Source organism: Chelmon rostratus, chromosome 14 (assembly GCF_017976325.1).
Source record: "Chelmon rostratus isolate fCheRos1 chromosome 14, fCheRos1.pri, whole genome shotgun sequence".
Taxonomy (NCBI): domain Eukaryota; kingdom Metazoa; phylum Chordata; class Actinopteri; order Chaetodontiformes; family Chaetodontidae; genus Chelmon; species Chelmon rostratus.
In genome coordinates, this window is record NC_055671.1 from 5206582 (window position 1) to 5231902 (window position 25321).

Consider the following 25321-nt stretch of genomic DNA (forward strand, 5'->3'; position numbering starts at 1 on the left):
TATCTTGCTTTTGGGTTGGCTTGTGCCTCTCTGGTTGCACGCCAAGCTGACATGAAGGGTGGGTCACACCCGGTATTTATTTCATCTGTGCTCAGGCAGAGACAGCACACTCAGGGAGATGTTTGCCGGAGACTTGACTGAAAGGAGCTTAAGTGCTGTAAGATGTGAGCAGTGGCTGTTAATGAGATTAGACCAGCATTCAGGCCAGCGTAGAATGTGATTCAGAAAGCAACTCTGATATGGGTGTAGCGGTCTGTTCACCCTGAACAACTTGGTGCAGGACACTCAGTCCGGCATGTGACTCGTTTAGGTTCGGTGCAACATATGAACCAAATAATTAGAGTCCTGTGAGCCAAACACAGTGCAATTGCAGTCTAACTTGCAGGTGTAGAACAGAGAAACTGTGAAGTGCAGGTTCTACCTGAGAGTGTTGGCAGTGTGTCAGTTACTTTCTGTTAGCTTAACCATACTAGTGTCGTTATCCCAGCGTGCATAACAACACAAAAGAGCTACATCAAACATGTTATGTTTTTTGCGACAGCATCTCCTGAGTATATGTACCACTGGAGGGAGGCTGAAACAGAGTGCGGGTGCTAAGTCCTTTCCCCCCGTGGTGTTCAAGCAACGAGTCGCTGCAAACAGCAACAATGACACTGGGAGAGACGTTACTCATGTGACCATAATCAGTTTTGCAGAAGACATGGTATTTATGCATTGTATGCTCAGCGTGTGGGCCACAGTTTGATGTTCCTACATGTGCACAACAAAATGAACACACTCAAACATAATGAGGAGAAATCAAATCTTGGTTTTTCCCACTGTACCGAAAACAAAACCCAGGGCACTATTGAGCTGTGACTCTGTGCACCGTTACACCCCTAAACCCTGGTATTCAAACTAGAGAGAGAGCACCTGAAACCTCCACAGCCTAAAAGCAGTCAGCAGCAGGTTTCTAATTAAACTCTCTCTCTGTCAGTGAGGACACTGCTGTTTGCATTTTCATTGCCTGTTAACCATCGTTTGAGATAGGATTTTCAGATATCACATCATCAGACATGTCTTACTGTTTTGCATTCCAGGAACTGTGCATTTTCAGTATCGAGGTGTCCAGTGTCAACTGACAGGTCTTTTTGACATGGCTTGTGAGAGAGTAAGCAAGCCACACCTCTCCCTCAGTGATTGTTCTGACAAGTGAATGCACAAGACCCTGCTCTCACTTACCTGTGTGTTTGACTAGAAATGTAATTGCCGTGTTTATTAGAAAGTTTGCCAAACTGGAACTGCAAGCTGTTTCATAATGCGATCCATTGGACTGAATTCATTGAGTGTGTTTAGTCAGCTAGATTGTCACCGTGAAACTGCTCAGACTTGATGCCATCCACACAAACAGTGTATACATATTCATGCTGAAGCCTCAATTCCTCTTGAACTACCTGTGTGGAGAGTGCCTTCTTCAAAACGAATAAATCTTTGAGTTTGTGGTGTTTGCTGTTTATGTATTTTTTTTAAACGCTTTCACCAGTGGGACCTTTTACGAGTCACATTTTTTTAACTTGAGCAAGGGAAAGCCGAGCGATAGAATACAATAGTTTTAACTTCAAAGCTTGATATTGGTGATACAGTGGAATGTGACAATATGTTTGGTATGACAGTTGGCGTTTCCATACTTAATCTTGTCAACACTGATATGCCCGTCAGTTACTGTGCCATCTGAACAAGTGTAAATGCTGCTCGATGCCATGCTTCTACCAGCCACAGCAGCAACATGCACCTCTCACTGTAATTGTAAATGGAGCTTTTGTGCTGTCAAGATTGACATTCTTTGCCGTGGATAGTTCTTACAAGTTTGTGAAAATGGCACAGAAACTCTGAAGTTTTCCACTCCTCTCACCTTTTTGTGTCTCTCTCCTCTCTCTAGCCGAGGACGACGGTCTATGGGAGAACGGCCTGTCTTACGAATGTCGCACGCTGCTCTTCAAAGCCATCCACAACCTGCTGGAGCGCTGCCTCATGAATCGCAGCTTTGTTCGCATTGGCAAGTGGTTTGTCAAACCCTACGAGAAGGATGAGAAGCCCATCAACAAGAGGTAAGTTGGCACCGCTTGTTCTGCTGGGCTCCAGGGTTGCCATGGGTCTGGAAAGAACTTGAAAGTGTTTGGATTTAGCCGTCCGGAATCTCTTGAGTTTTTTCGTCTAGTGTGCTCCATCATCTCAAAATGCATCAGGAGCCAAGCGTGATACACTTTCTTTCCATCTGTCACTCTCCACGTAGGCTACAAGCATATAGCGATTTGCCAATCGCTGTGCTGTGTCATTGGCTGTTGTGCTCTCATGTAGGCATTCCTAGCTCAACTACGCACCTGGTCGTCTAGGTAGCCTGCGTTGTTTCGGGTGTTTTTTTTCCCCTCTGTTACTGGGTGGTGCCTGGTCTTAAATTTCTATTGCCGTCTGATTAAATTAAAGCACTTAAGTTTTGTATAGTACTGTGTTTGGTTAGACTGGTAAATGCAAACATCTATGTGAATTATTGCCCTTAATTTTGAAATCATTTGTCCTTGGAAAGTGCTTGAAAAGTCCTTGAAATGTATAATTACAAAAGAGTGGCAGCCCCGGAGTTCTTACCCTCATAGTCTGTTGTTTATGGCAGTGCACTGCACATTCACCTGCACTCTGGAAAAAGGTGTTTTCTTGGCTTTTTTTCCCTTCCCATTGCCCTTTTAGACATGTTATGTCTCTTGTTGTCGGCTGTGATATGGTCTGGTGCGGCTCAGACTGAGCACTGCTCCAGCAGACACAGGGTTCAGTTTTTATGTGTAGTGGAGTGTGTAGGCTATTGAACCCACACTTCCAGGGTGAGGGGTTCTGGTTCCCACTGGGCAGCACTTGATACATGTTCATGTATTCATATGGCTGCTTTGCATAGAGGCAGATGTTAAATAGCATGTGTGGTGCTAGGGATTTCCTGCTCATGTTTTATTTGTGGCTGATCTCAATTTCAGTGTCTTATGATAAAGAGTTCAAGGCAATCTTTGTTTTATCATGCTTGTGTTCTTTTTTAAAACATTACACACAGTTCAAGCTTAGCTCAGAGTTAAGACATTAAAAATTTGTAAAAAGCTGTAGTGATTTTTAATCTCCAGCACCAACAAAATATTGAAGTTCAAAGGCAGCTTTCAACCAACAGCAGGAGTATGGATGTGTAATTCACTGACTAAATGATGCTGAATGATATGCAAATTGAACTTGTTTCTGAACCCTAAGCAGCTCAGCTTGCTTGCACATGATCATATCATTAGTTCAGTTGAAACTGCTGACTGCTGGTTTGTTGTTTTGAGCGACACAGTTACCGTTCAGGTCAATTGCTTGCCGGTTGCATTGCAGTTGTTTTAATGGAGAGCAATTGGACACTTCTGACAGTGACTGTACCGATTGCAAACCAACAAAAGAGTGTAAATGCATCAGGCTTTATGCAACTTTATTGATGTAACAAAAAAAAAAAAAAAAAAGACTGCCGTGGCCCCTATCAGTATCCTGTGGATCAGCTCTGGACACTCCTGCATTGTGCACTACATTACAATGGTGATATGAGAGTTTTAAAAAAGACTGAAAGAGGTGCTGTTGTGCCAGAGTGCCAGCACACTCTGTCTCCTATCTCTCCTCTCGCTCTGAGTGTGTTTGTGTACAACTGAGACATCCTCCACCTCCTCTTTGCTATCTGCTGAGCTGGATTTCTTGCCCTTGGTGTCTGGGTTTATTGATAAGAGATGGAGATGCTGCTAGTGAGGAGAAAATGACCGTAGCAGTTTTTTTTGCCCTGCACCCCCACCAACTCCCTGACTCTTCTCAAATCACCTCCACACTTGACACGCTGCTATTGTTTGAGAGCTCAAATTTAGTTTTTTTTAATTATTTTGGTTTTTAAAACTCTAACTGTAGTGTGCAGTGTGACAGCATGTGTAACAACTGCAGGGCAGTGTTGAATGAGAAAGTAGACAGCAGCCTGTAAATTGTGGAAAAAGCTCTAGAATCAAAGAGGCTTTTTGTTGTTGTTTTTTTTTAAATGCATCTGATCGCTCGCAAACTACCAGCTGTATTTTGTGTGCGCATGTGGCAGAGTGTTATTGTTTCTCGAGGTCTTTAGTTGTCGTTGCCAGATTTCCCAGTCAGGTGACCATGGGGGCCATGCAGTGACATAGTCGTGTGTGTGTGCGTGCGCAGGCCAGTTGCTCTGTCCTGGATAGAAATGGCCAGAACTCTGCTACCTGCTGTCAGCTTGCCTTTCTCATCACCACAATATGGGTTTGGAGATCAGAGTTGCCAACTTTGATGTAGACACTTTCTGCTCTTTGCATCTGTAGACAATGACTCTCATCTCTCAGGACAAGTATGATGGATTTTCACTTAACCGGCAGAATAATAGACAAAATAATACTGAAGAACAAGCCACTTCTCTGTACAGCTGTATTCATGCCTTGTTTTTAGCTCTATTGCCTCATTACGCAGTACACTGATCACAGAGGGCCCCAGTCAAGGGAAAAAAAAACAACAACAATGGTCTTTTCCTCTGCTCTGGAATTCACAGGCCACCCTCTGTCTGTGTGTCTGCTTCTTTCTCTCCTCCCTCTCCTCACTCTCTCTCTCCCCTTCCCTCCATCCCCCTCTGCTGTCACGGAGCAGACTGGGCAGGTTATAAATAGTGGTGCAACCACCCTGATTCTTAGTTGTCGTCAAGGATGTTTGTCCTCTCCCTTTGGTGTGTTCTGCTGTGCTCCAGCCACACTGGGATTTCGACAAACAAAGCACCACAAAACTGTGACGGAAATTTACTAGACCCCTTTTGTGTGTGTTTTTTTTTTTGATGTCGCTACTGCGCCCAGACCAGCTGGTCTGACAGTGAAACACTTCCTGAGCTGCTATTGATGTAGGACTGTGGTGTTCCTGATTATTAAATGGCTATAGTAATGCTATTTTTTTTTTATAGCTGTTGGACAAAATGAAGCTAAGTGCAGTGTGATAGGTCCCCACTCTCTTATGGTTGCACTCAATCCAGAGCTATTCTACCTTCCATGCATCTTGTCACCATGGAGATGCTCAAGTTTGTCAGACCAGTGCTGCCACAGAGAACTTGGTGTTCACCCCAAGGGAGCCTTCATCCTCATGGGTGGCATGATGGCATCTTTTATGCCAACGCTCAGATCTTACATCATTCTCAGAAACTTGCTGATTCCATAGGGAACGGGATTGAAAAGTTCCAGGGAACCCCCCCCCCCCCTTGTCCAGTGTTCATTGTTTCACGCCCGTCATTCTTGGATACTTCTCCTTCCTCCCTAAATACAGAAACACAAACTAAACTGATTAGTTAACAGTGTTTACTAACACCTCTGCTCATCGGTCGCCAGAGCACCTTGTTCACCCTTCATTGACATGTAGGTCAGGCACTAGTTAGTATTGCCTCCTCTTCTAAATCACAAGTGGATTTGCAGCCAATCAGTAGTATATTTAAATCCATACTGTATGTCTTTTACTGGTGGAAAACTCCTACATCAGACATGCTGGTTGAGGAGAGTGGTGGCTGCAAAATAGCATTGGATGCAGAAGCTCATTTTTTTCCTGTCATCACACATGAATGCCAGGCTACAGCTAATGATTATTTTCATCATCAATAATCTGATTATTATTTTTCTAATGAATTAACAAATCATTTTGTCTATAGAATGCGTGGAAATTATTATTTAAGTTATTAATACCCATTGAATTTCCCACATCTTAAAGTGATTCTTTTTAGATATTGATTCACTTGTTTTATTCACCAAACTGTCCAAAATCCAAACATGTTCAATTTGCTATCATATATGCCTTTAAAAAAAGAAAAGAAAAACGAGCATCAAATCATTACATTTGAGAAGCTGGAACCAGCAGATATTGGTAGTTTTGCTTGAAAAAGGATTAACATGGTTAATTGATTACAAAGCTGCAGCAATTGTTAATAATAATCTGAAAAATAATCTGTTTGTATATTTTGTTTAATTAATATTCTATTATCAAACTGGTTGCATTCTTTTAATAAAGCCTCTCAAATGTGAAAATCTTTTTGATGTTTGGACTGTTGAAAAACAAGACATTCAATGACACGGCTCTCTGTTTTTATGATTTTTAACTGTTCTCTGTTGTTATGTAGTCCATTAACCTGTTTATGGGACTCACTTGCCACCCCTCTGATCATTAGACAGCTCCTCTGCAGCATCCGAAGTCTCCAGTTGGTGGAGGCTGTGGCCAGCTGACAGTGTTCATAACCTCAGCACCAGACCTTAGCCTGTGTTGAAATGCTTACATCATCCCCCTCCCCATTTAGCATTTTAGCCTAAGCATTGAGCAGCAAACTGAATTTTCAGAGCACTTCATAATACCTCTGTGGGTGCCTCCAGTTGTTCGACTGTCGTCTTTTCAAATCAAGACATTATGAGGAATTAGCCGTAGACTCCTATTTTAATGAGTCTACAAGAAAAATAAAATGTGAAGAGTAATGTTAAAATGACACATTGAAGACAAACAGTTTTTTCTTTATACTTTTCTTAAATAAATGGATGCACGTCGATTGGGTGAAGCCTTTGTTTTTCACGTGAACTGCGAATGCAGCAGTACGTGTTGATACAGCTGACAGTAATTCTCTTTGTCTGGGGTGCAGGCGGCTCCAAGTTGTGCAGCCTGGTTGTTTCTGTGAACCTTATGCTGCTAGGTAGACTGGCTTCAGGAAACAGAGAGAGCGGGAGAGAACACAAGGGAGGGAGGGAACGAGCAAGGGAGAGCTCCTCTTGGTTGTCATGGCAGCAGGGAAATGCACCATGGGATCGTGTGTTTCCAAGGTGAAGCGGGATGCTCGTGCTCTATTGGTCAGCTTAAGGCAGACTAACTCGTTGACTTGCTCCTAATTGGCTGCATTACTGAAATGCGGAGCAACATTAAATCTGCGCTGCTTTGATGTTTCAATTTGATCATGACAAAAGGGATATCATTTCTTTTTATCTGCTTGGTATGCGCTGTGTAATAAAAGCAGCATTTACAAGATCTACAATGTACTCCAGCTGCGCTTCAGTCAGGAGAGTGTTAGATTACCACTCCACTGTATTTAAATATGTGTAGTCTGGTGTACATTTAGCTGTTATTGTCTGACTGAAAGCATCATTAACAAAACAAGCTGTTGTGAAATGAGGCCAGTGTGCATCAGCTCATATCAGAAGAGCAAATCATAATGAGTGAATGCAAGACATAGTTATACAACAACAAATATGCCTGCATCAGCACATGCGACTATCTGCACTCATGTTACGTGGCCGAGCACATTGTTCCTCTGTTGTTTTGGCCCGATGTTGGGAGGTGAATGTGTGAGTCCTGGTGCGCTGTGGCAGGCGGAAGCAGAGAGCAGCACTCTGTTAAGTAGGACAGTGCAGGATAAAGGGCCACTGCCTCCAGTCTGGGGCTAAAGCGCTAAATTTATCCCCTCCCTGCTCCCAGCACAACAGAAGACACACAGGGAGACAGGCACACAAACATGCTCGTCAACAATCGGCATGCAAGCCAGTATGCACCGACGGCAGTGGAGGAGTTGGCACACGAGCTTTTCATTGGAAGAAGACACAAGGAATGAAGCCAAGCAACACTGCGTAAATAGCATGTAGTGTTCATACAGGCAATACAGGACAGCTCAGCACCTCTCCTAAGTACCCCGCTCCCAACACTCGACCCCCTACCCCCTGGGCTTCCCTATGCTTCATCAGTCTCTCTAGCAACAGGAACTCCAGGGAGACTGGACTGTGGGACCATGTGACCCGGCGCTCTGGATATATCATGTTGCTGGAGAGATCCTGTCCAGAAGATAAATATGGCTCTTAAAGGAAAATACCAGTGTTTGTCATTGGTATGGGCCATTTCCTTAATTGCTGCACATTTAAACACTATTAATTGTTCATTTCCCATTGCATCACTTTAGTGTTACAATTTAAAGCAAAGTCTTTTGAATCACTGACCTTACAAAGACCTTACAATTCCTAGCTATCTGCTAATATCCATTTTAACGACATACAGGCATTTGAACTGTCAGCCTCAAGGCAAACCATATTATTTGTGTTGACTGTACAGGCTGAAACAATATTTATCCATAGAGTTATTTCCTGATGGAAATTAGGGCTGCAGCTAACGCTTATTGTCATTATTGATTACGGTACTGTATTGATTACTGTACCGATTATTTTCATGATAAGTGACTAATTGTTTGCTCTGTAAAAGGTCAAAAACATTGTTGACATCAGAAAAGTGATGTCTTCAAATTGGTTCTTTTGTCCAACCAACAGTCCAAAACCCACTCTTCATTTACTGTCATAAATGACAAAGAAAAAGCAGCAAGTCCTCACATTTCAGAAGCTGGGCCAGCCAATGTTTAACACTTTTTCTTGAAAAATGACTGAAACGTTTCACCGATTATCAAAAAAGACAATACATTTTCTTTCGATTGATGAATTGTTCGTAAGTAAACTGGTATCTAAAAAATCGCTATCGCTCAGTTGACATGGAAGGAGTATGGCATTCTATTGTGGTGAAGAACGTATGCCATTTGAATGAGAGCTCTCATTTACAGAAGTCAATATGACTTGGATTAACATATGTCATCACACTGCGTGCACAGTGAACAGAGCGCTGACATTCTTAGAAGTAGTGTGAAGAAACACGGTACTATCAGAAAACATGTAGCACCTTATTGTGAGATTTTTTTGTTTAATTAATTTCCACCATTGAATGCCCTTCCCATTTCTTCTGATGCCAGCTAGAGGCCCTGAGAGAAGGAAGAATTTATCTCTCATTACTTAAGTTAACAGGCATCATCGTCTTCTTACGCATTGTGGTGCCATATTTGTGTCAGCAGTGGAATTCAAGGGTAGCAGCAGGGACAAATGTCACTTTTCATGGAGAGAATCCTGTGTCCTTACATTTCCTCTGCTACCTCTTGACTCCCCTGTTCTTTACACCCTCCTGCATTCCTCCCATTCCTCCCATTTTCCCATGTGACCAGAGGCTACGGCAGGGTACAGTGCCAAGCGAAGGTCTGAAGAAGTCATCATAGTTAATCCCCCCCTCATCTCCCCGTCCCTTTCTCTCTGTCCCTCTCTAAACTGTGATTCCTGTGGTACTGTCTTTAATCCAGCGGTTCAGACAGATGGCCACATTTAAATGTCCAGTGTGTAGGTTTCAGGGGGGAAATGGAATATAATAATCATAATTATGTCTTCATTAGTGTATAATCACCTAAAAGTGAGAATTATTGTGTTTATTACCTTAAAGTGAGCGCTTCATGTCAACTGAGGGAGCCACAGCAACCCAGAACAGACAAACCAAACACAAGTTCTTCAGCCACATAGGGGAGGGTGGTTGCAATCTGCACCTCACCACTAGATGTCACTAATTTGTACACACTGGACCTTTAAAGCTAATCACTTATGTAGTGTTAGTCCTTTCACTTCATCCCTGTAGACCATAAGGTGGCTGCACTTTAGCATGAACTAGCCAAAATTATTCATACATTTGCAGGAACCTGGAATAGGAATACTATTTTGCATTGTGTGAGTTGAAGTCTGAAATCCACTGTTTTCCAGTTTTGTTAATAGAACCAAATGCAGAACTACTAGTAGTTGTTCCAATGTGCTGCTGAATGTGCTGTTTTGATTATCTGCGTTACCTCTCTGCTACACTCTTGGTTTAATACTGTGTTAATACCCAACATTGTTTGAGAGTTTGATTAGTTTAACAGATGTTTTCAAAGCGTCAACAACGAGCAAGCTTCCACTGCATGCAGCAAGCATAAAGGACGGCTTATTTCTCCACCAAGAGAAGTTGACCCTTAAACTTCTCTTCCTGATTAGGCACCTTTCTTGCATTGCATACATAAGCCAACACACATAGATGATTTACCAGGAAAAAGCTGAACACAGCCTGGCTGATGTTGCCAGCCAATACTGTTGAAAAGTATAAGGGAATATACTGTCTATCTTGTGTTGCCTTAACTTGACAAAAAAGCTGAAAGCAAATCTGATTACTTAAACTGAGCTTGGAGAGTCAAAAAAAAGCACATCTAATTGTTGGTAAATTTTGAGCTATTAACCTGATGCTGAAGTTTAATGTCACTACACGGTCGCATAAAACCCACAAACTCTGCGTTGGCATTTAGTTATATTTCCATGTAGAATTTGTCAGAGCGCGTAGTCCGAAATTGAAACCACACTAACTGCAGCATAACACGATTTTCAAAAAGCCTGTCAGCTAATTTGAAAGAAAAAAGGCCAAAGTAGGCCTTGCCTTTGTGGGTTAACTGCAGAAGCCCGGCTTTAATCGAGGATGAGGCTGGCTAATTAGCCACGGCTCTGGATGATGAACCTTTATTATTACAGCTGCACAACTCCTATTACTAAGGGCATGATGACCTAATGACTCAGTGTGAGCATGGCTTAAAACAGGCTTAAATTTCCACCCTTTTTACATACCACCATAACTGTAGTTTTTCACTGACGGCTTTATGGGATGCCATATGCTACGCAGTTAAAGAGTAGGATTGTTTGCAAGTATATTATGTTCTTTGTATAGAGTGCATATTTTGACAATTAAATGCATATCACACTGCAGTGATATACTAAGTGCCTCTTTCACAAGAAGGAACAGATGTCGCATCAACTTCATCGAAGTTGCAACATGATTATGTGAGCATGGTAATGAGCATAATTGCTGGAATATTTTTTCAGAAGAGCAAAAGTATCTGGCTCAGATTGAGACAGTTTGCTTTCTAGCTGACAGCAGGTGTATTAGAGGAACCCTGGGGTGGGTGGATGGGGGTGTGTGTGTGTGTGTTTGAGTGTGATACAGCCTAAACGGGGAGAGAGCTGGAACCTGACTTGTTGTCAGGGTTATGTCAGTATTATCTTTGGTCGGCTCTGGCTGTGTCTGTGTGTGGCTATGATAGACTTGTGGAGGATCGGATTTCTCCTCTTTTTGTGGACTTGTCGTTCTATCTCTTTTCCATTCCTCTCTCCCCTCCAAGTTTAATCTGACATATATAAAGAGGCTCACCCCCCTCTCCATTTGCGGCAGAGGGAAATCAATTCAAAGTAATAGAGCTCCGAGTGTGTGTAAGTGAATGTGCCGGCCTTAAGAGTTTCAGTTTAGTGTTTCCTCTAGCACCTACTCTCCTGTGTGAACTGTGTGCTAAAGCCGGCGCTGGTGCGTCTCTCCGGGCTCTGTGTGTTTGTGTGAGCTTGTGTTACTTTGGCAGCAGACAGTGCTGTTGTTTCCCAGTGGTCAGGTGGCTAGACAGTAGGGAGGATTATATCAGCCTGGAAGTGTGTCCTCTAATTCAGTGCTGTTTACCACCTTCTTTCTTTTTGCCTTTCTATCTTTCCTCGCTTATTTGTCTCATCTTTCACTCTTGAACACAACACCACCACATTATTTCATGAAAATATGTGCCATCGTTATGGATTAGCATGTTCCTTGTCCCATGTTAATTCCTAATGTGGGTTTGATATGAAAGTCACATTTGCACTGCTGGTGGGTAATTCATGTAAACAATAATCCAAACTCCATAGTATGTGTTCAGAAAAATGACCTCCTCGCTCCTTCGAGAAAAGGCTTAAATAGATACCCATGCTGTCTTTCGCATCTCCGTCCACAGTCAAAACAATTCAGCCTTGTTCATGTGGTGGCTGATTGTTATTGTAAGCTTTAATTCCAGAAACATTGTTGAATAATGTGCCAGAAACTGTGCCCGTGCCAGCACGCAGTGTCACTGCAGCAGCACATGACCAGTCAAAACATGTTTACATGCCCCAGTTCATAACAACAAGCTGCTGCAAATGGCAGATACCCACGTACAAGGCAGACCAGAGGTGACTGCTGTATCAAGTAATGCAAAATGACCAGAGATGGAAGGGTGACTCTTCCCAGCAGCAGGGGCACTTGCTGCTGCTGCTGCTGCTGCTGCTGCTGCTGCTGCTGCTGCTGCTGCTGCTGTTGTTGTGCTGAGGAAGTGTACATCAGCTAAACGGAAGCTCGGTTCTTAGAGCGTGGCCAGCCAAGCCCAACAAACATCTGTGGAATGTCACAGCTCTGCAGCCTCCTTCCTTTTTCTCCCCTCTCTATCTTCATATCTTCCCCCAAACTGTCCAGACGCTGTGGCTTCCATTTGACTTTTGATTCACCTTAAATCAAGTTTGATATTGCCTTCGTAGCTGTGTGTGTTTGCATTCATCTGATGTGTCGATGTTGGCGGATAAATTGGCTGTTGCCTTTTTTGTGCTCCAATCTATCATTATTATATCGCCCTTTCAAAATTCACTATCTGTCAACCTGTAGTCACAGCATCCAAAGAACTGAATCAACATATTTTTGAAGAGTGAAGCAAAATTGACAGGACTGAAAATGCCACTAATACATGAAAATTTGGCAGGAACGTCATAATCCTATGATGGAAAAATTACAGTGTACATGAATTTACAGCATCTTAGACAGTAAGTGAATGAAGTGGGATGCTCTGTCCTTGTAGGTTTACATGGGCAACTGCTTTTGCTGCTGTTTGCTGTAACCACATGCAACAAATTAATCTGGCAGTCCTTGTCCGGATACCTCACCGAAGATAGCACGGTAGCGTTACTCACGGAGCCATTGTTTCATTCAGAAAGAACAGCGTGCTTTCTTTCCATTGCTGTTGTCCACATGTAAAACACAGGTTTTCAGCAGATAATTCTTTCAGGCATGCAGGTTTGCGTTAATAGAGCTGAATTCTTTAAGGCAGATCAGCCATCTTTCCATTGGCTTTTTTCAGTCAAACAATTGATATAGAGAAATTTAATCATGAACCATTTTGATAATCAATAAATCACTTCAGAAAACAAAAATGCCAAACATTCACTAGTTCCTGCTCTTCCATTGTAATCTGAACGGAATGTATCTGGGTTTTGAACTAGAGGTCAGACAAGACAAGCAATTTGAAGGTGTCATCTTGGACTCTCCAACTATCTTGGAGCTGCAATTGGTATTTTTCACAGGTTTTGGTATTTTGTATGATGAACGATTAATCAAGAATATAATCATCAGATTAATCGTTGATGAAGATAATCCTCAATTGCAACCCTAGAGAGTTTGGGATTTGTAGCAAACAGTGGAAATGGTGCAGAATATAGTGTCCAGTGCAGTTTAGAAATGTTTGAGGAAACTAAAAAGCAGCATTTTGTTCTGTTTCGGTGTGTCAGTTGGTGTTGGTTCAGTGAATAAGTGCTTTGATGAAGTGAAATGTCAATAGGCCTGCTCTGTGTACTGTTAAGGAACAAGCTGTAATACCTTTTTGTGAGTAAATGCCGTGTCAAAACTTTGGGGTGGTGAAATGGCTGATCATCTGCTTGTGTGCTACACAGCAGACCATCCCTGTGACGCTGATGGAGGTTGTCAGTCCCACTCGGCTCCCTCACTCGCTCCACGCCGCCGCACAGCTCGCCGCTGGCCTTTGGCACCTCATTTCCATGGCATGCCAGCTGAAGGCAAATGTGCCCACCTGCCCTCCTTTGTATGTGGCCCCGCTTCAAATCCTCACTGGACTATCTTATTGTCTCCTCACCCAGCCAAAGGCCACTGGCCATTTGCATCTGAGAGGCTGGGCAGGGAGTGCCTCTGTGGACAGTCACAGTGGCATGTGAGCGAGTGTGAGCTGTGTGTGGCGGCAAAGGAGAGGGAAAAGTAGAGCAGATCAGAGAGCAGCCCAGTCTATTTGCCAGTTAATAGATGAAGAGCAGAGGAGAGGGGAGTGGGAGGGAAGGTGGAGACAGAGAGAGAAAAGATGATTAAAAGATCTTTGGCTTTTTGTCAGGCTACAACGGCAACCCTCCCTCCTTCATATTCTTTCTCAACATGACTGAGAGAGAGAGGGAGATGGAGATAAAAGTGAAGCCCCACACGTCTAGTTAATGAACATGATAGTCTGACAAATATCTAGTTATTTTGAAGGCTGTAAAAGTCAGTGTTTTTGGTACACTACAGCCTGTTGTGTCTCATATATTCTCTCCATTGTCAAAATGGTGCATTTAAATCCTCTAATAATAGAGTAAACAAATGAGATGAGAAATCTTAAGTCGGTTAAAAAGGGATTTCTGTGACCATTAGCTCATGCACAGTGTGCTGCTGACAGGTGGCATTTTAATCACGTGCATGCACAGTTTTCTATGGCGCTCAACACTGGCCTTGGATTTTGGCCTTTTTTTGTCAGTGCAAGCACTATCTCGCTGAAGGGGGAATGGCATTCTGAAATCCCTAAGAACCTGAGTCTTGAGGCAGGTTCGACATACTTACACAGACACAGTGTATCATGGAGCAGGGCCCCCGAGGGGTCCCTCAGGAGGTTCCTGGGAACCCTTAGGCAATGTAGGAAATTGTTTTCAAATGAAATCATAATTTCATTAGAATTTAATTTGGAGTTGAGTCACACAGGGAATGCCCATGCTCATTTAAAGGAGCAGTTCAGAAAGTTTTACATGGATTAAGCAAATGAGATGTAATATATTAAGTAGTGGGTTTTAGAGGTGCTGCCTGGTGGATTTTGTTCCCTGTGGACAGAGCCAGACAAGGTGTATCCCCCTGGTTTTTATGCTAAGCTAAGATGACTCGCTGTAGCTACATATTTACTGTACAAACATGAGAGTGCTGTCCATGTTCTTCGCGACCTCTCAGCAAAGAAGCGAATAAGTGCTTTTCCCAAAATGATTAATTCTTCCATTTAGATTTCACATAACAAGTGAGTGTATTACTGAATGACAACCAGAAGCTTCTGTGAAACTGATGACTGAAATCTGTCTGTAGGGAAATACTTAAAATCATTTAGTTCTCATTCTCCATGCCTACACTTGACCTGCTCACCCCCCAACCTCTGCCCTGCTTAGCAGCTGGTGTCTGTGTTGTGTGTTGTGTTTTGTGTTTCCCTCACCAGCATGCCGCGGATGTTTGCACAAGAATTGAATTTGGCACGATGCTCCGTGCTAGTGGTTAGTGTGTGTCACGTGTGTGTGGTCATGCTACCGTTGTTTTTGTTGATGTTTCGGTGCTTCCTTGGCCAAGCGCTAGCCAAGCACCTGTTGATATTCGAGCCTTCCCTCTGTCGGCAATCGCTCTGCAGCTTAATGCTCTAAATGCTCAGGTGGGTCAATAGATTCTAAAAATAACATTTAATGAGGCTGACATACAGGATTATTTCCGGGTTTTCATGTGATCTGGCAAAAAGTAAAAATGCCTTACAGTGATGCTGATTTGTTGCTTATACGAGTGGACAAACATGTAAAGTATGTAAAGTGATATTTTCATATAGAGCAGCTCGTCCTTTAATCTCTACTGGATAGTAATGTGATCATTTAGCATGTGACAGTTTTAATGCCAACAGCTGGCATGCCTGATAATCTTCTTAACCAATCAGCTGACACAGGCAGAGCAATCTGTACAATCACATTTGTAAAGAATTGATTTGGATCTGGTATGATGCTGTGTGTGAGAGTTGTGGTGTACTTCGGCCTGTTGAGCCACAGATGGCAGCCCTCTACCTCAAGTTTGCAAGTGCCCTGCAAACACACGTGTGAGTGTGCAGTGTCAGGTTTTCTGCGCGTGTGGGGGGAGAACGGTAGACTGCAGTCCCATTGACGTCTGCAGAATGCAACAATACATCTCTCATTTCTCTCAGCTGTAGGGTCTCGTCTCTCTCACTCGCTTTTCCTTTCCTCCCTTGTTGCTCTCTCGGCCATTTCGCTCCCACGTACATTAATACACCACAGTAATAGCAGGATGATCTGTTGGTCATTCTTGTGATGACAACAATGTTCTCATTGCTCGACAGGTTTACCAGCTCCTTCGTCTCCCCAAAAAATGTGGTTCATTCCTTTCAAGAGAGCATTAAATGACCTCAGCACCCCCTGCAAGCAGGTCTCAGTCCAAGTTATGCTAATGAGGAGAGCTAATGCCTGGCTACCATTCTAACCCTCATCTTTATTATTCTACTTGTTGTTTCTAACACACCCTCCAGGTGGTTGGGTGACATGCCATGCCCAGGACTGGAGGGTGTTTTACACAACACACACTCCCCTCGCAGATGTACACTGCAGTCAGAGCGCCGGAGCAGTCGTGTCACAGTTCCCAAACAAAGGCATCTTTGCTCTCACTGCTCCTTTTCTTTGCTTTTCTTCTTATTTTGCACTAGGAAGACTGAATATAACCATCACAGTTCAACTTGGGTGTTCTTTCCATGTACTGAAATTAATATTTGTTTGACAGGGAATCTTTGTTGCACACATATAATGCATTTAGAGGATTGGATTACGCTGTAAATTGTTTTATAATCTAAGAAGTCAGTTATAGGCTAAAGAAAGCGTGACAACTGAAAGACCGTTTCAGTTTGCTCGATAGCCACAATTAGACTCCATGACCTAATCTGGCCTGCATGGATTACATCACTGTTCTTGGCTAGATTTTTTTTAAATTAAATTTTTTTAAATTAAATTCTCAAGATTGTTTTAAGAGTCGTTGTTCACTACATTCATTCTTACTGTCCATATTCGCTGTTCAGTGATCCATTCCTAACTCCACTCCAGTGTGTTCTAAAGCTCATCTCAGGCTAATATGAGGCTTCAGTCCAAGTAAGTGGGTGTTAAGACCAAAAACAGCTCTGCACTTTAAAGTAAATTCAAATGGCATGTTGGTGGGGGAGTGTACCTCAGTGTGAGGGTGTATCAGATGCCAAACACCATACAGCGGTTTTCTGATATTATGAGACAGAATTTTGCAACTCTGGAAAGTATCACAGCAGCAAACTTTTTGTCTTTGTTTGTGGTGATGGTGAGGTAAAATGGCATTGTTACAAAATAATCTACCAGGATTGTGTTCTTATACTTATTTAATGGTCCAACACAGCGCCTTGCCAGATGATGTCACATTGTGGTTTGGTGAACTTGAGCCAAGTTCAACCTTTCTGCTGGACGACCCTGCATCATTTGCCAGAGCCTGCTGCATCAACAGAGTGGCCTGAGTGTGTTTTCATGTAGTGCAAAATAATGTCATCCAAATGCAGCCCTTGACAAATTAAGAGGGTATCTTCCAAACGTAGTCTTTTTCGAGTGGAGTTTCCTTTTTGGGTTCCCTTCATGTGCAGCTCAGTGAGGAAATAAACATAAAGAGGGAATTCTGTGCTGTAAAGACTGTAACTTTGGAAGATACCTGCTTGATTTGTCTGAGCGAGGTATTAGCTTTTGCCAAACTGAAAAATGCAAGGCTGTTTTCTGTCTGAACGCCCAGTAGCTCAGACTGCTGAAGCCTTATATTAACCTTAGATTAACGTAAGAATGAATTGTTTTACAGGGTGAGGTCTTGGTTTTTGTCCAGCATGACTTACATTGCGGTCACGTTAGGAAGGGATTGCTGCACGGCCTGTAGAAACAGGAGGAATGATTACAGCAACCAGTAGCTCTCTAAATGTACAAGTATGCATCTAAGTATTGTATTATGACAGACTTGAATAAATCTGACCTGATCCTTATATGTCATGGCAGTAGCAGTCCAATACCTGGGTACATGCATGTTTGGGCAGCACTGCTGTGGATGCAAGTGTCTCTCTCTTGCTCTGACTCACCTTCATTAGCCTACTTGCTTCCAGCTGTAGAATATGAATATCATACATTCATAGCCATTCACCAACTAGCACCACCTTCATTTTTACTGAAAAAAAAAAAAGTGTAAGATGAATGTCAAGCTCTGGGGGGCTTAGGGCATCTCTTCACTACGTAGGTGGTATTATCTTCTTGAAGTGCTCTCTCTCTCCATCTCTCTGTCTGCCTCACTCTGCCTCTCTGCTCCTTCTCTTTAATCCTCTGCAGAGTAGGTGTGCCAGAGAGAGACGGGGAGAGAAGACTGATATTTGCTTAACCAAATCCTCGGAGGAGGCAACCCTCTTTGATCCACTTCCAAATTCACAGCGTCCTCTTTCATTTGGTCATCCGTCACTTGCGCTGTCTCTCTCTCGCTCTGTGCGTTTGTGTGATTCGTGTGTGTTTGCCGGCGTGTGTTTTGGACGAGAGCGGGCTGAAAGAGAGAGGAAAGCCCGCAGACAATGGCCTGCATTTTGCTCCGTCCCTCTCTCCTTCCGTCTGCCTCGTCCTTGCTTTCCGTTTCTTCTTCAACTTGTCACTTTTGTTGTGTGGTGTTGAGGTCAGACTGGCACAGGCAGGCGTTGTTGTAAGCAGAAGAGCGTGTGTGCGACGTACTGTTAGAGCTGAGTGTCTTGGCTTGAAACCCAGGTTTGGTCAGGTCTTGCCTCTTTGCTTTAGCTACACACGGCGCTATACACACATTGTGGACACATGCTCGTGCACACATCCCACCTGTGAGCTCCGCTTTATTGACTTACTTAAATCTTGACCTCTGCACAGGCAGTTTAAGTCTAAAGGCATTACTATTTAACATTACGCTGGAAGGATGGACATGCTTTGTTATTGTCTTTAGCAATATCACAATATAGACTTAATCCAGCCATCAGAAAAAATTGATTCATGCTTATAAGGCATGTTTGCCAGAGGGTGCACGGATTAGCCTCTTCTTGTACTCCCTTGCATCTATCTCTGACCTCATCTTTCCTATCAAGAGTCACTGTCGAGAGCAGAGACTTTGAGGAAAAAAAAAAGACACAGGCTTTTATAATCATATTTTCTCTCTCTACTTTTCCTCTGCCAGCCAACTCTTTTTCCTTTCTCTGTGAAAAGGAACATGAACTCCACTATTTGATCTGCTCCCTTCTCCCCACAGCAGTCACTTCTCCACCTTACACTCTACTGGAGTCATTCATTGCAAGCGACGCTTCTTTTCAAAGGTGCATATTAAAGTAGTGTGATCCCAAACCACTCATCTCTTTCTTTCTCTCTCCCCTTCCTCGCAGTGAGCACCTATCCTGTGCCTTCACCTTCTTCTTGCATGGTGAGAGCAACGTATGCACCAGTGTGGAGATCAACCAGCACCAGCCTGTCTACCACCTGACGGAGGAGCACCTCACTCTGGCTCAACAGGCATCCAGCCCCTTCCAAGGTGGGTCTCCAGTCCACAACACATGGCGGTTTTGTGAGCCGCTCAGAATGCACTGGGAAAAGTTCAAAGCCAGCCGACAGAATCCAGTAGAAGACCACACACTTGTTTGTACATATGGGCTCGAACGGCCAGGCCAGCAGGACCAGTAGCTTGTTGTCATTGCTGTGTTTTCAGCTTTGCATCTTAAAAATTTAGGGTCAGTGAGGGAGAATTTTCCATAAACTGCAAAATACCAAAAACCAATGAAAAAGCACCAAGCTCTGCAGAGTGGCCCAGTTTGACCCAAACTTGAGAATTGGGATAGATTTTCCTGTTGGCACTATAAACTTTGACAACTGAGCTCATCATCCTATGACTTTGCCTAGCTGGAATTTTGTTTTTCAAAAATGAGAAAAAATCTGTATTGTTCACACTCACACAGTTGCATAGCTTGTTAAAAGTTTCCTCAAGTAATGTGAAATTATGTGGTTAATTTAAGTAGTTTGTTGTGTTGTATTTGTTTTAGCCACTGTGTCTGACCACATCATGGAACAAAGAGGAGTGAGAGGGAGGGCAGACATCAAAGAAGCAGACATTTTTTCACCTGACATCATGACTGCAGAGACTTAAATATGTAGGATTTTACTGGTCCAAAAAAGTAGTAATTCCCAGATAATGCAAACCCTGCTCCCAGTTAGCACTGATGAAGTCACGGGTAGCTGTGATGAAGCTTTTGTTTGTGAGAGCTGTCCAGCAGTCGGTGATCAGACCTGGCTTGTCTGCGCTGGCTAGCTTGACTTCAAACTCATTCTTGTTCGGTTTTTCAATGCCTTTAGTCACAGTAGCTCTCGATGGCAGAACGAACTCAGGCTTGAGATACAAAACCAGCTCTTTTGATCCCTTGCCTTCTACCACACTGATTGGCAGCATATGGATCTCAATAATACCGCACACCAACTGGGTGATGGCCTCGGACTGGAATGCATCACACTGTGTGTGTGTGTATGGAAGTTAAACTATGGGCTGACATTTGTAACCAGTCAAAAATATTCTCAGTAGTTAACTGAGTAACGGTTAATCACTGACGTCCTTAGTTGAAATGAACTGTTGAATCATAAGTGGTTACTTCTCTTCTGTCAAGTCTAAATGGAAAAAATGTCAACCAACAATGACACCATGTGTCAAAGGGCCAAAACAAGGAGACAATGCCTCCTTTGCTCCCACTTATGAAAGAAAAGACACAACATACAGTATCTGCTAATCAGATACTGAAAGATCCGTTTTTTGTACATAGTGGTCCTGCAGATACTTTTATTTTCAGGAAGCTGATTTAACCCAAAAAAAGAGGTTTTGTTGACACAACTGCCTACAAACCTAAGAAATAGCATTGACAAAAACATTAATCTCGAGGAGTCAAGGACTTCACTTAGCTCAAAGTAACTTTAGGCTGTTGAGAAAAGCACCCAGAATGTTGCCACAAGGAGTTCAGGGTGGAGTAGAGTGGAGAAGTAAATAAGGTAAATAGGCTTTCAACAGCATTTTAAAAGTATTTTTTGTCAGTGTTAAATGCTCAGTGTATGTGTAGGAGTGTTTTTTTTTCTAATAAAATGTATTAGTAAGCTATGTGTGTGCTGTGTTGGGGGCTGTTGCCAAGATAATGCATATACAATCTTCTGTCAGGCTTTCATTACAGATTGGCTTGCAGCCAGTTAAAAAAAGAAAGCCTCTGCAGTCTCTTTAAATTATAGTGTAGTGTAGTTATAGAAATGTGTGGCTCTAATGATATCCCATCTAAATTCATTACCCCACCCTAAGCCAAATACTATGTAATCCCAAAACCACTGTTTGCTTGCATTTCCACTCACACATAGGAGTGACTATGAAATACGTTTTGACTTATTTTGTGGCGGGAAGGAAATAGCTCTCTGAACAACACTGTTGGAATAAAATTATTTCTCACAAGTATCACACACTTACCCTGTTGGTATTTGTATCAAAGGTGAGGTATGCATATCTGTATCTTCATTATTCCCCTGATCCTCCCCCCCTCTACCAGACGTCAAGTGGACCCTTTCGTTGTCACAACAACAACATGCCACCTGAACTGGTCTCGCTGTAACGTACACATTTTAAACCCATGTGTCTCCAAACAGAAATTGAAGCTTGCCAGAAAACTGGCGAAAGGAGCACTTTTGATCAGAAGCTTGACTGCAGTCGCAGAATGATTCTACTATCAAGATCTTAAAATTCCTTTCTCTTTCTACCAAACATGAAGCAGAGCGAACCAAGAGCCCCAAAGTTTTCCTCTTTTACCTTGTCATAAATAGTTAGATAGATAGATAGATGTGATTCACCCCCCGGTCCATGCGGCCCATCCAGAATAATAACAGTGATGACTTCCTCCATTCACCACAGTAATTCATGTATAGCCAACCCCTTGAAGGTAGGTGATAATGTCCCGTCTTGTTAAAGTGTAGTACCCTGGATAAAAATAAAATGATTATTGGAACTTGGTAGATGTATTTCTATAGGGATTTTGATGGGTTTTGGTTGTCATTTAGGACGATTGTATTGCTCCCTAGCTGCCAACTAGTAGATGGTTATTTATGACTCATTTTATTGGTCAATGAATGCCTGCCTTTGCCCAGTTATCAGTCTTTCTATTTTCCCTGTCATGTAGTCAGACATGTGTCTCTGTTTATGTATTTTACGATCAGCACTAGCTTTGTTCGGTCTCTGAGTATGGCGTGTGTCAGTGCGCAGGTGTGTGTTTTCACCGCCGCAGTACATCTCCTCCTGGCTAACCAAGCATAGCGTCGAGGAAGGGCTGACTTCCATCCCCTTCATCCACCCCCACCCCCACAGCCCCCAACCTCTGCCAAGCTTGGTTTACGGTGCGGCAGAGCGCTCCGGCAGGCAGACCTCTTCAGGATGTGACCTCATAAAAGGGCGCAGAGTGAATGTAATGAACTCTCAGCCCATTACACTGATCTGAGCACATTTGACATGTCTTCAGGGAGCCAGAGATAGACTCACAGTCAGAGAGAGAGAGGCAGAGGGGATGGAGGAGAGGGTGAGGTGGGGTGGTGATGGGGAAAACGGTAAACCATTTCCATAATTGTGCTGATTTTGATCTCTCTTCCTCAACTGGCCTCAGGTCTGTGCATGCAATGCAAGCAGGAGTGTGTGTGCATGTGTAAATGTAGAAATGAAAGGGAAAAGGAGTCGGGTTGAATTTAATTAAGGTTAATATGATCGGCCGGTGCTGGATGTTGTTGTGTACCGCAACATTAATAACTTTTGTTCTTTCTTCTGTGTAGCCCTGTTTTTGCTGAGGTGAACATTATTGTGAGGAGCATCCAGGATACATTGTGTCTAGGCAACATGTTTCATGCTTTAGTTTTGAAAAAGTGAAGTACTTTGCCTGGTGTAATGCTCAACAGTGCTTACTCCATCACCTTGTTACTTACCTTTCACCGCCACCTGTCAGTCACTGCCTTAAAATATCCAGAAATGTTGCATCTGTATATTAGATTTTTCTATCAAACCAGTAATTTTTAAACCTTCTCGTTCTAATTTGTAATACTTGAGGTTTCAGTCCTTGTTCATTGGTTGACAGGTGTTTACTGTGGTAACAAGATATGGTTTAACACTCCTTGACCAACATTGTCAGAAATACAATAGACGAGCAATATCTGTTTATATCATTACCAAATGGACTCACCTTGCTTTGATAAATAAGTCTGTCAGTAATAACTGCAACCATGATGTGATGTCAGGCTGCACAGGGTGCAACAGTTTTCTACATGACAGCAGGGCACAGTGAAGCTGGTTATCTTGCAGAGGAGTGCAGCCTGTCGCATGCTGCTCTTCATATAACAGAGCTGCTTCTTGCTCCATTACTCCTTTGTAAAAATTAAAACTGATATCACCGAGATTAAATTGCGTTGGATTGTTCTCCATCCCCTTGTGCTTAGGTAGGCAATCTGAATCCTGCGCGGGAATGGTGGACTCCACCACGACCAATAAAATCTACTATATAGAGGGGTAATTATTAAATGTAGATATATTGACTAGCTATTGTAGATTAATTGGCCACCATAAATGGTTTAAAATGGGTTTGATTCCATGATAGTGTTAAGGATTATATGTTGGAAGATTTGGAAGGTGCATCTCATCTTTCTTCTCCTACACTTTTCTTCCCATTGCCTCCCGCCATTTTCCCATCCTGGAAGCTGTTCTCTGGTCCAGCCGCAGGATCAATACCCGGGGACAGAGGCCATCCAGTCTAGTAATGACACACTAGAAAAGCAGTGCAGAGAGGACATTAACTAATGCTCGTTCAGACACTCTGTTCATAGAACCATTTATACCCCCGCTTCCACGTTCAAATGTACGTTGCACACAGAGAAAGCAAATGCAGCATAACAAGCTGATATACATCTATATGCGTGTCAAGTTGCTATGCATATGGTTTCTGTGCTCATATGTATGCATTATGCATGTTAGTTTATAGTACTATCCCCAGTCGCTGATGGATGTTGGTCTGTTCTATAAGCAGGCTGATGGGCTCTGTTTGACTCCCATATGTCTGTGCAGTCAAGTGTGTTTGCTGAGGAGTGGCCTTTTTTTTATAAGCCTCTGTTTATGGCCTCTGAGAGGCCACCGCTTGCCAATAATTGGCGTCTGGATTGCTCTGTAAGTATTTGGCGAGTCAGCCAGGACCGGCTGGGTCCAGCAGTGCTCTGGAAAGGTCAGAGCACTTCTGATTCGGCCGGAGATGGCAAAATGACAGGGAAAGGGAAGCATGTGGGAGAAGAAAGACAGGAACGATGATCAAGATAAGAAGCGTTAGATTGTTGCAAGAGTGAAAACAGGAAGAGAAAATATATAAAAGTGGACATGAATGAGGTGAAGAATGAAATGAAGGCCTGGACCTAGAAAAAAGGCATAAAGACAGACTAATGAGAGAAAGGAATTAAGACAAGTTAGGAGGAGGAGAAGGGGAAGGATAAGGGTATGATGGCAGAGCGATTGAAAGAAAAAGGGAGGAGGTGAAGAGCAAAAGGTTTATTATGTTTGTTGAGGAGACAAAAGAAGGGAACGGAGGAGGAAGAATACAGACTATTCAATGAAAAAAGTGAGCGAAATAAGGTGGAGCAATGTTGGAGGATTTAATAAGAGGAAGCAGTTTAAGAAAACGGATAAAGGTGCAAGGAAAAGCAAAAATAACAAAAATTGGGAAGAGGGAAGTGTGGGGGAAAGGATGTGAGGATTGGTGCTGTGAGAATGATGGAGAGTTGAAAGTGTCTTCATGCTGACTAACATTGTCTTGTCTTCCTCATCTCTTTTACTCCACACCCTTTCCCTCTGGCTAGTAATCCTGAGTCCTTTTGGCCTGAATGGGACGCTTACTGGCCAGTCTTTCAAGATGTCAGACCCACCCACCCAGAAGCTGATTGAGGAGTGGAACCAGTTTTACCCCATCAGCCCCAGCGCCAAGGAGGGTGTGTCGGAGGATAAGGTGGAGGACATGGACTGGGAAGATGACTCTCTGGCCTCTGTGGAGGTCCTCGTAGGTCGGTTCTTGGAAAATATGTGTATCATTAAGCGTAACCTTTGTGAGATTACCTGTAGAGCTGACTACTCTGGTTCCTGAACATGCTGCCTCTGTGTGTACAGGTGGTGTGCGGATGGTGTACCCAGCCTGCCTAGTGCTGGTACCCCAGTCAGACATCCCTGTTGTGGCCCCTGTGGGGTCCTCCCACTGCACTACCGTCTACTCGGGTGGCCACCAAGTGCCTGCTTCCCAGCGAGAACCCGCCATGTCTTTGGTGACCCTCACCCCTCCCACATCGCCTGAGGAGGCACAGACAGGTAGTGGCATTAACACGATGTAAAGTTATAAGCGAGGACAGTAAAGACTTCCTTTAAGTCTTAAAGGCGAGGATTGCTTTTGAATTGATCTGCATCATTAAATTGTTCACTTTTTGTTGTATGTCTATTAACCCTGCCCCTCTCCTCTCCAGTGGACTCACATTCAGCCCAGAAGTGGGTGAAGATGCCTTCATCGTCCGATGCTTTCAGCGTGGACAGAACAAGTCACCATGGAGGCAAGATTCCACGACGACTAGCCAGCCACGTGGTGGAGCGCGTCTGGCAAGAGTGCAATATCAACCGAGCCCAGAACAAGTAAGTCTGTCTTTGT

At 43.2% G+C, this 25321-nt stretch overlaps 1 protein-coding gene across 1 annotated transcript in view; it reads left to right on the forward strand.

Moving 5' to 3' along the window:
- med13a (mediator complex subunit 13a) overlaps positions 1–25321 on the forward strand; it is a 70260-nt gene that overhangs the window by 18206 nt on the left and 26733 nt on the right. Inside the window, exons 3-7 of the mRNA XM_041952424.1 lie at positions 1919–2087; positions 18989–19134; positions 24492–24692; positions 24796–24990; positions 25143–25305. Coding sequence (XP_041808358.1) covers positions 1919–2087; positions 18989–19134; positions 24492–24692; positions 24796–24990; positions 25143–25305 — 874 coding nt within the window. The remainder of the gene's footprint in view (positions 1–1918; positions 2088–18988; positions 19135–24491; positions 24693–24795; positions 24991–25142; positions 25306–25321) is intronic.